The sequence below is a fragment of the Protopterus annectens genome, chromosome 5.part0 (assembly GCF_019279795.1).
Source record: "Protopterus annectens isolate FY-2018-M chromosome 5.part0, PAN1.0, whole genome shotgun sequence".
NCBI classification, from domain to species: Eukaryota; Metazoa; Chordata; order Ceratodontiformes; family Protopteridae; genus Protopterus; species Protopterus annectens.
The window spans coordinates 126263900-126275346 of record NC_056735.1 but is presented as its reverse complement, the minus strand read 5'-3'; the positions used below and the strand labels follow the sequence as shown (position 1 = coordinate 126275346).

Here is an 11447-nt window from a genome sequence, read left to right as displayed (position 1 = left end):
AATAATGTGATTATTTTCAAGACAGGATCAACTTTGTCTGGGGGCAATTCAATGAAAAAACTGAACAGATATGCACAACCAGTGTTATCATGAAAGAGTGACAGAACTTACTCATTAAAAAGAGGCATTCTGAACCATGTGCTAGTATGCTAGGAGTTATCGGTGCGTGCTACAGAAGTGTTATATCATTAAAAAGAGACATTCTGGACCACGTGCTAGTATACTAGGAGTTATCGGTGCGTGCTACAGAAGTGTTATATCATTAAAAAGAGACATTCTGAACCATGTGCTAGTACACTAGGAGTTATCGGTGTGTGCTACAGAAGTGTTATATGCACGAACCTGCAATGCCAAGACTACCCATATTCATTAATGCAATAAAAAGGTAAAGCTGACCTGATCATCATTTATTAATTAGCATTTAGAAGGAAATATGCATACTCACATGGTTACTAACATCTTGTGCTATTCAAGTGTACTTTTATTAAAATTTGCAATATATTTTACATTCAATAAGTAGGTTTTTTTTTTTCAAAAATAAAACTTAAAAAAGACAAGCTCTGTTTGTATGTATTAATTTTCCATGAACTAACACAACTAGAAAATAATAAGCAAGTTAATAAAAGTGCAGTATTGTGAGTCACGCAGAATTTATTCGACTTACAGTCACTTACAATGTTTGAAACTTTATAAACTTATTCTGTAATATAAGCTATCTAAATAACTAATAGGGCCCTGTAAATGTTATTTTATAATTATGTTGTCCTGTGGTCACTCCGTGGGAGAGGCCATACCCCACTGCACACACATGAACCTCTCAAATGTTTAGATTTTTGTATATTTTCAATCTGTTCCTTATAAAATTTGTGGTTTTCTAGCAAATCAGTGAGGATTGAAGTCACTAACGAATGCCAGACATATGAGTTTCAGACTTCATATTCTTTAGAAAATGGATGCCTATTCAAACCTTATTATTCTTGCAACTAACATCTATAACATCAATATTTACAATTTGTCACTGATTGTCTCAGATTTTGGGCCTTTGCCCCTCCTCCATAATTATCGGCTTTGTCTTGTGCTAAGACATTGAGTCGTACTCTTGGTACCATTTTCAAATGTGTGTAGCTTGAATTGAAGGCTTTGTTGATGAAAACTGCTTGCCAATTTATGGTCTCTTGTGTTGTACTTACAATTATTTTTTATAGACACCTTAAATGGAAAGGGCTGTCAAAGAAAATTGATTTCCAGTAGCTCAGAAATGTTGTTAACATGACAAGGACAAGGCAGTCATTGCAAGAAGTGCATTATAATTTTCTAAGCAGCTATTTCTGGAAATCTAATAGTGGTTGAAATTATACTGTGTGTTGGTTTAATTGTTTTGTAATTATGCTATACTTATTTTGTATGTCATTTTGTGTTGAAAGTTATGGAACTATTCAAAAAAATATATAAAAACAGTTAAAGGAAAGGGAAACTACCTACCATGAAACACATCGGGATAAAGAAAGCTAAAGCAAAATAAAAAAGCAGTAAAAAATGAGCGACTATCAGTTTAACAGGCAGCCTCGAATGATTTAATAGTTAAAATGCATTAACATTATTGTAGATAGGGCAACAGAATGCAAGTCAAAGCAACATACTTTTTTTTTTTCCATAGAACTTGGTCTTTGGGATAGGAAGGGTAAAACAACATTAACATCAATTCTGAGATTGAACATGAAAGTAGCTAATAATAACAGTCTGCAGAGTAACGTAACCTTTTTGGAAGGAATCAATGAAATAGGTAAATACATATTTTGGAATGGAGTTGCAGGATGGCATACATGATAGCGACTGACTCGTGGAAATCAGACTCCATTGTAATGGCAGGAAAGTAATCTCAATTTATGCACCACATTAGGATTGTGATGGTGAAGAAAAGATGGCATTTAGGGAAAAACTGGTAGATCTCCTAGCTAAAGCATGTCACAGTGAATTGGTGTTTATAATGGAGGACCTGAATTTTTATATTGGGACAGACAGAACAGAATATGAGAACTGCAATGGTCCACATAGGTAGGGCAATGGGAATAATAGAGGAGATGATGTTCTAGACTTCTGTCTGGCAAATGGCTTAATGGTGTCAAGATATGGTTCACCAAGAGATACAATCACAGGATCACATACAACAGTGGTCAGCATGTAATGCAGGTAGACTTCCTCCTAGTATGGGAGGAGCATTGGGATAAAATCAATGATTACAATGTCGTCCACTATGAAATAGTCATAATCCACTGATAGCCAAACTCAGCTGCAAACAGTGCTCAGGGAAGGTTGTAAGGACAACAGGGAATTGACAAAACACTTACAAGATGACTAAAGTGAAAGTGTAAGAGTTCAAGTAAAGACTTAGGCCTGTAGCACTTCTGTAAGAAGAGGAAATAAGTGGAGCCTTGGAAGAATGGCAGTACGTGAAGACATCACGTGTGAAGATGATAGAACAGATATGTGGCTGAGCTAGGTACAGACATAAGAAACATAAGGAAAGCTATTTCTGAATTTAGAAATCAGGAAAGGTATCAAAGGAAAGAAGGAGTGAAGGAAGAAGTGTGAGATAGAAAATATGGACCAGGCCGAGAAAGAATACTGACTGGTTAACAAAGAGGATAAGAAAGCAGACACAATGGTAAGGAACAATGTGTCAGAAAAACTCTGCCAGATTCCACTAAGTGATTCAGCAGATGGCAAAAGGAAGCTCTACCAAGTTGCAAGACAGAGAGAGAGAGAGAGAGAGAGAGAGACAGACAGAAAGATAAAAGAGACAGTTATAAGACATTGCGTTTAAGGGATGCCAGTAACAATTAGGTCAGCAGTCCACATGACATGAAAGGGAGATAGAAAAAGTGCTTCCTGCATTTTCTATGTGAAGAAAACCTCACAAAGTGTACTACATCATGCACAGCCTAAAGAAAAAGAGGAAAAGGGACCCATTCTTGAAAAAAGGAAACACAACACTATGGAAAATGAAGTTAGTAAAAATAGAGATGGTTCAGCTGAACTCATGGTGGACTTGATCAAGATGTTGCATGTGTTAGTGGAGAAATGGCTCCTGAGGTACTCATCAGGTGACAGAGATAGATGTATATCCAAGATGATTAGAGAATAACTATTCTTGTGCCAATGTTCAAGAAAAAAATGTGGATTCACAAAGTGCTAGAGAAAGTTTATGGATAAATGAATATACAGGGTATGGGGGATATGGAATTGACAAATTTGAATTCAGATCAAGTTATAGTATAACTTATCCAATATTTGCAGTGAAATAGGTAGTTGAGAAGAAGCTAAAGATTACAAAAGGGTCAAAATGAGCACTCTTAGACCTGGAAAAAAAACATAGCAAGGTCCACAGAAAGCTGATTTGTGTAGTCATATAATTTTTGTGAAGTCCTGGAAATACTGATACAATTAGCACACGCTATGTACAATGACCAACTGACACACGTAAGAAAAGTGTTTGGACTCACAAAGGAGTTCCACTGGGATTAGGTATGCATCAGAGTTAAATTCTGTGCCCATACTGGTAATAGAGTACTTTAGTAAACAGGATGGAGGGTACACATCAACAAAGTTGATGTTTGCAGACAACTTGGCACTACAAGCTTTCTCTGAGCAAGAACTTCCGCAAATGATAAAGGACTGAAATGCAAATCTAAAGGCATATAGGAAGAAGCTAAGAACAGGCACTTCATGGCAGCAGATGGAGAAAATCAGAAGAAGCTGAAAACTTTTATAGAAGGGAAAATAATGAAATATGTTTAACAGCTTTAAATATGTAGGATGTGTGGTTGTGGAGATGGGAAGTCTGAATGAGGAAGACAAGAGGTAATGCATGACAGAAGACTGATAACGAAAATGAAGAGTTAGGCGCACAAAACAGTGGAGCAACCAGTACTACCACATGGTACAATAATATGGACAGTGAAAAGAGAGCACTGTGGAAGCTTAAGGAGATGGAGGTGAAGTGCCTCAGATGGGTGGCAGATTTCACACGGTGGGACAGATATAGAAATGAGGACATCGGAATAGAAGCCACAGTAGCCCCAATTGCAGAGACCAATTGCAGAGAAGGTCAAAGAAAAGAGGATGTGAAGACAAGAAAATTATTACTTGCATGAGGGAAGACCAGGGGAAGTCTGGCATGACTATTGTATAAGATGGAACAGGGGGCATGACTATTGTATAAGATGGAACAGGGGGCATGACTATTGTATAAGGTGGAACAGGGGGCATGACTATTGTATAAGGTGGAACAGGGGGCATGACTATTGTATAATGTGGAACAGGGGGCATGACTATTGTATAAGATGGAACAGGGGGCATGACTATTGTATAAGATGGAACAGGGGGCATGACTATTGTATAAGGTGGAACAGGGGGCATGACTATTGTATAAGGTGGAACAGGGGGCATGACTATTGTATAAGGTGGAACAGGGGGCATGACTACTGTATAAGGTGGAAAAGGGGGCATGACTACTGTATAAGGTGGAACAGGGGGCATGACTATTGTATAAGGTGGAACAGGGGGCATGACTATTGTATAAGATGGAACAGGGGGCATGACTATTGTATAAGGTGGAACAGGGGGCATGACTATTGTACAAGGTGGAACAGGGGGCATGACTATTGTACAAGGTGGAACAGGGGGCATGACTATTGTACAAGGTGGAACAGGGGGCATGACTATTGTATAAGGTGGAACAGGGGGCATGACTATTGTATAAGATGGAACAGGGGGCATGACTATTGTATAAGGTGGAACAGGGGGCATGACTATTGTATAAGGTGGAACAGGGGGCATGACTATTGTATAAGGTGGAACAGGGGGCATGACTATTGTATAAGGTGAAACAGGGGGCATGACTATTGTATAAGATGGAACAGGGGGCATGGCTATTGTATAAGGTGGAACAGGGGGCATGACTATTGTATAAGATAGAACAGGGGGCATGACTATTGTATAAGGTGGAACAGGGGGCATGACTATTGTATAAGGTGGAACAGGGGGCATGACTATTGTATAAGATGGAACAGGGGGCATGACTATTGTATAAGGTGGAACAGGGGGCATGACTATTGAATAAGGTGGAACAGGGGGCATGACTATTGTATAAGGTGGAACAGGGGGCATGGCTATTGTATAAGATGGAACAGGGGGCATGACTATTGTATAAGGTGGAACAGGGGGCATGACTATTGTATAAGGTGGAACAGGGGGCATGACTAATGTATAAGGTGGAACAGGGGGCATGACTACTGTATAAGGTGGAACAGGGGGCATGACTACTGTATAAGGTGGAACAGGGGGCATGACTACTGTATAAGGTGGAACAGGGGGCATGACTATTGTATAAAGTGGAACAGGGGGCATGACTATTGTATAAGGTGGAACAGGGGGCATGACTATTGTATATGGTGGAACAGGGGGCATGACTATTGTATAAGGTGGAACAGGGGGCATGACTATTGTATAAGATGGAACAGGGGGCATGACTATTGTATAAGATGGAACAGGGGGCATGACTATTGTATAAGGTGGAACAGGGGGCATGACTATTGTATAAGATGGAACAGGGGGCATGACTATTGTATAAGGTGGAACAGGGGGCATGACTATTGTATAAGATGGAACAGGGGGCATGACTATTGTATAAGGTGGAACAGGGGGCATGACTATTGAATAAGGTGGAACAGGGGGCATGACTATTGTATAAGGTGGAACAGGGGGCATGGCTATTGTATAAGATGGAACAGGGGGCATGACTATTGTATAAGGTGGAACAGGGGGCATGACTATTGTATAAGGTGGAACAGGGGGCATGACTATTGTATAAGGTGGAACATGGGGCATGACTATTGTACAAGGTGGAACAGGGGGCATGACTATTGTACAAGGTGGAACAGGGGGCATGACTATTGTATAAGGTGGAACAGGGGGCATGACTATTGTATGATGGAACAGGGGGCATGACTATTGTATAAGGTGGAACAGGGGGCATGACTATTGTATAAGATGGAACAGGGGGCATGACTATTGTATAAGGTGGAACAGGGGGCATGACTATTGTATAAGGTGGAACAGGGGGCATGACTATTGTATAAGGTGGAACAGGGGGCATGACTATTGTATAAGGTGGAACAGGGGGAATGACTATTGTATAAGGTGGAACAGGGGCATGACTATTGTATAAGGTGGAACAGGGGGCATGACTATTGTATAAGGTGGAACAGGGGGCATGACTATTGTATAAGGTGGAACAGGGGGCATGGCTATTGTATAAGGTGGAACAGGGGGCATGACTATTGTATAAGGTGGAACAGGGGCTTGACTATTGTATAAGGTGGAACAGGGGGCATGACTATTGTATAAGGTGGAACAGGGGTCTGAATGAAGAGTGGTGGTGATAGTTGACACAACACCATGTAAAATGGGAAAGTGGTGACTGATGATTACGGTGGTGCTGCTGATGATAATGACGATGACAAGAGGTCATGAGATGACATACATAGATGGAATTCTCATGGTATATAATAACAACAGAGAACATTCAGAAACAAAATGGGGCAGATACTTAGTATAAATGGAAAGGAAACTAGTGATAAGGACAGAGAGGAATCCGTCATGCTAGACTCGGAATACTCGTCAGTCGACTTCAACTCAACGTCTCAAAAACAGATTATCTCACACAATAAAGTGCCCACCCCTTCCAATCTATATTGCTCTTTTAAAATTAGTAGGTCTCCACTTAGATAGTTAAAGCTTAAGTTACCCCCTCTTTCATATTCTTAGTGTACACTGCAGCTCTTAGGATAATAAACCATTTTTTTATCTTTACTTTGAAATCTGCAACATTTAATCCAAGACCACCAATTACTGGAGAGCCCGCATTCTGCCTCTCAGTAGTCATCTTGGGATCAGTGCTTCTGTTTTGCTACTGGTGAGAGAAGGAGCATATAGGGACATTATTTCCTAGTGACTGCTGATCTCCAAAAAGCCTAATAACTACTTCGAAGTCACCAGCTTGGAATTTGTGCTTATATTTTGCTCCTGGTGACAGATGGAGCAGACCGGCTTGATTCCTGACTGTTTCTGATTGGGCAGTGAGTGCCTGTGTTTGACCTTCCTGATTGGTCTGGTTGCTAGTCAAAGCATCTACCACAAAAAGGCTACAACTAGCCTACAGACCCTTGTGTCATCTGGGACAAGACTGTGGATTACCAAAGAACCTGCGGCCTCCTTCTCATTTTGGGATTAGTTTTACTGTTTTGCTTCTGCTGAGAGGAAGAAGCAAAGGAGCATTGTATCCCAGCAGTATGAAGCTGTGATGAGACCAGCACTAGTAGTAGTCAGGTAGTAGCTATTCAGGTGACTCCCCTTTTTTCATCATTCTTGACAAGCTGATTCTTTCTTTTAATAAATACTGCCTGATTTCCTGGTGTCTAATCTAGATTCAGAATATCTGCCTAAATACTTCATCCGTAAATCATTAGGATCTACTTATTAGTTTCCCTCAAGTGTTTGACAGTGCCATGTATAGAAGCAGACACCTTGAGTTGACATTTTTCCTGTAAAAGTACCATTGAAATTTCACCAGTACCTAGTTGCACACATCACAACTAAGTTGCAGTGCCAAGCAGTGCCGCCAGAGTTGCAAATCATATGCTCATAACAATACTTCATATTCGAACTCCAACTGTCTAATCAGTCAAAAAGGGTCTGTTGCCATGGACATGAATTTTAAGTTACCACCTTGGTAAATATGGGCATCCTGAGGCAATGTAGAAATTCTCAAACAAACTAATATGGTATGTGAGAGATGTATTTACACTATGTCACCAGGGGCAAAGCTCTCACATAAAAGTGCTCCTAATGTCAACAAGGTTGTCAGTAGTACACACACTGCAATCATCACACAAATTTCAAAGCAGACATATAGACCCACATATGCTGAGGCACTCAGCAGCCCAGAATGCACTTTTTCAAAACAATACCCACATCACCACATACAGCCACATCTCATGGACCCTCTACTTCTAAGTCCATAAGTTATGCCACCACACAATCTAACATTATAGTCATTGGAGACCATATTGTGAGACACATCCATGTCTTTCTCACCAGGCTGAGTAAGGAGAGAGTCACAGTCAGTTGCTTATCAGGGCCCAGGATATGCCACATTACAGACACACTCAGGTCTTTGAACTTCAAGTACCAGTATGACATAGTCCATGTAGCTGTGAATGACCTGATACATACATCCCTAGACTGTATGAAGAGAGACATCATGGAGCTCTCAGAATATGTGTCTTAGGCTAGTATGAGCCTAGCATTGAGCACCGTTTTACTTTTTCCAAGGATGATTCCACGATATGAACAAAATATGACTGACTTAAATAATTGGTTCAGTTTCTGGTGTTATTCTAAGGGGGTGCAATGTTTGTCAGCATGGAAGGAGATGGTTAACAGACAACACTACTTTGCTAGTGATGGTTTACACCTCTTCCCTCTAGGCTTTCGAATATTAGCTAAAACATTGCCCTCTTCCATAGGCCGTTTTTAGGCAATGCCAGACTGAAAGTAATTCTGAAATAGCAAATCAAAACCAAGAAAATCTAAAGCTGTTACTGCTTAGTGCTAGGAGTCTAAACAAAAACCTCCATTGCCTAGAAGCTCTCTTCACTCTAGTGAATGCTAATGTCTGTGCAGTCACTGAGGCATGGTTCAAAGCTGCAGAAAGCACACCAACAGTGCAAGATTATAATGCCTTCTGCACTTTTAGACTGGCTACTACACAGGCAGGGACTAAAGGTGGAAGTGCCTTGATTTACATCAAAAATAAATATACCTCAAGGCTGGTTAAACAGGTTTTAATCACCATAGGCAATATCCCATACCACTTCCTTGCAAGCTATTGGTACCTGTCTATGACCCAGCAAACCCATACCATGTATTTAAACTTACTGGAAACACTCACCATCCAACCCAATACCATATTCAGGGGTGTCTTCAATTACAATACTATTAACTGAGAATCATATACGATACAAAACATACAGGCACACTGAATCAGATTGCCAGTACATCAACCAGGGGTGCAAACATACTGGATGTGGTCCTCATTAATACAGGAGAGTGCTGCACACCTCCTAGTATAATGGCTTCTCTGGTAAGTTCAGACCACAAAATGGTATCCTTTGAAATAAAAATAAAACTTGGAACCCCAGCTAACTCTGGAATATTGGCAAACTACTCTAAGGCTAACTTCCTAATTTTAAGTGATAACCTGAAAAATGTCAAGCCACCATAAACCCTGAGAACACTGCTGCCTATGCAGAATTGTTCACAGAAACCCTATACATGCATGTTATGGCTGGATAGAGGTAACTGTACCCACCAGGATGAAGTAGAAAACTCGCTCAAAAAACAAGTCACCCTGGTGGAATCACAACATCAATAGGCTGTATAACAGAAGGAAGAAAATTATGGCAAAAATTAGGAGGTTCAGCACACAGCAGGATGAAAGAACTCTCATCAAACTATATAAACAACTTAAAAGACAAATAAAGTCTACCACAGCCAAATTTGAGGTAAATTTGTCCTCCCAGGCTCATGACAACCACAAGGCCTTCTTTAGCTATGTCCATAATGTCAAAAGCAAGACACAATCGTGTGCAGAACTCATTGTTAATTGAGCAACCTATACTAAGCTGCAAGATATAGCAAACTTACTGGCCAACAAATTAAACTCCAACTTTACCCCCACTCTCCCCCTGAACATTTCCTCAGTTAATACCATCAGCCAGACCTCTCAACTGTCCCTGATCTTCAGGGACATCCCTGATATAGACTCTGATTTTAGGTCTGTCCCTCTTAATCCCTCTTAAAGCTGTTGACTGCTTAAGAAAAGGTGGTGAATTGCCCTTAATAAATAATGATAGTAATTCAGAGTTATAGACGTTTTACGTCAGAAAACCTATATTAATCCACATTCTCTTACTCTGCAAAGGTTTCAGGTTAATAGTACAAATATTTAAAAAATGTCCCTGATTGTCCCTGATTATTTGAGGGTTTGTCCCTGATTCTGTTGAGATTTGTCTCCGATCGGTTTAGAGCTATGCCATCAACTATAACGCCCCCTGCTATCACTAGGGAACAAGTCCTTAATGCTCATGACCTTTCAGGCCCTCTAGAATTGCTGTTTGACTGTAGCCTCCAAACAGTCTTCATGCCTCATGAATGGAGAACTGCAACAGTCATCCGTATGTATAAAGGTAGGCCATCTACAGACCCTGAACACTACAGACCCGTAAGTCTCACTCATCTAATATGCAAAGTCATGGAACAATTATCATGGAAATGATCAATAATGACATAGGAAACCTCCAGACACTGGAACCAACCCAATTTAATTTAATCAAGTGCAGGTCATGCCTATTCAGATTGGTGGACTTATTTGAGAAGATCGCCAAAGGAATGAATGAGGGGAAAATGTTTCACACTGCCTACCTTGATCTGACCAAGGCATTTAACACAATATCCCATTTGGACATGGTTGACAAACTCAAGAGGTTAGGTACAAACCCATATGTCACCTGGTGGATCACTAACTGGCTCACAAACAGAACCCAGAAAGTTAGAATTAGGGATTCCACCTCTACAAAGAGGTCACTCACAAGCAGAGTCCCTTATGTATCAGTCCTGGGATTGCTCCTTTTTGGCATTTACTTCTCTGAAGTCAAAGCCAATGTCAATGGCCTCTGGCTGACTAAATTTACAAATCATTGCAAATTAGGAGCTGCTGTTAAATCCCCACCAACACAAATGATCTCCAGGTAGGGCTAACACAGACATGTAATTGGTGTCACAGCCATGGACTAAAACTAAATGCAAAGAAATGCATAATAGTATCTTTTGGGAAGTCATAAACCCCTGGTAACTATAATATTGTCAACACACTCCTAAAAGCTGACCCAGTAGTCAGGGATTTGGGGATACACATAGACAGTAATCTAGCCTTTGACCATCACATGTCTACAGTAGTGAGAAAATCATTCTATGTCTTGCAACTTATAAACAAAGCTATAGCATCTAGGTGCAAAGATGCTATTGTTCCACTGTATTCAGCATTTGTCAGGCCATCATTGAGTACAATGCCCCCTTTGGTATTTACCTAACCAGGCATATTCAACAACTGGAACTTCCATAGAGGTTCCTCACTAAAATAATACAGGGCATAACTAACATGTACTATGCAGACCACCTCAAGGCCATATCCGTATATTTTGTCTCCTATAGACTGTTGCAGGAGCTCTATGCCTGGCATACAAGGCACTGTCAGATCCCCACCCTGATGGACCTCCTGCATATCTGCAAAACAAACAGCACCAGAGGTACCTGTTCTAATGGTT

General features: G+C 40.5%; 1 protein-coding gene across 1 annotated transcript; it reads right to left on the bottom strand.

Annotated features, from left to right (window-relative positions):
* Positions 1-4023: 4023 nt before the first annotated feature.
* MAGEL2 (MAGE family member L2) lies at positions 4024-5859 on the bottom strand. The gene has a single exon (XM_044071810.1). The coding sequence runs from the start codon at positions 5857-5859 to the stop codon at positions 4024-4026; it is 1836 nt and encodes a 611-aa protein (XP_043927745.1).
* Positions 5860-11447: the final 5588 nt, after the last annotated feature.

Coding starts and splice junctions, on each gene's coding strand:
- MAGEL2 (XM_044071810.1), bottom strand. CDS start 5,859: ATGCCCCCTGTTCCACCTTATACAATAGTCATGCCCCCTGTTCCACCT.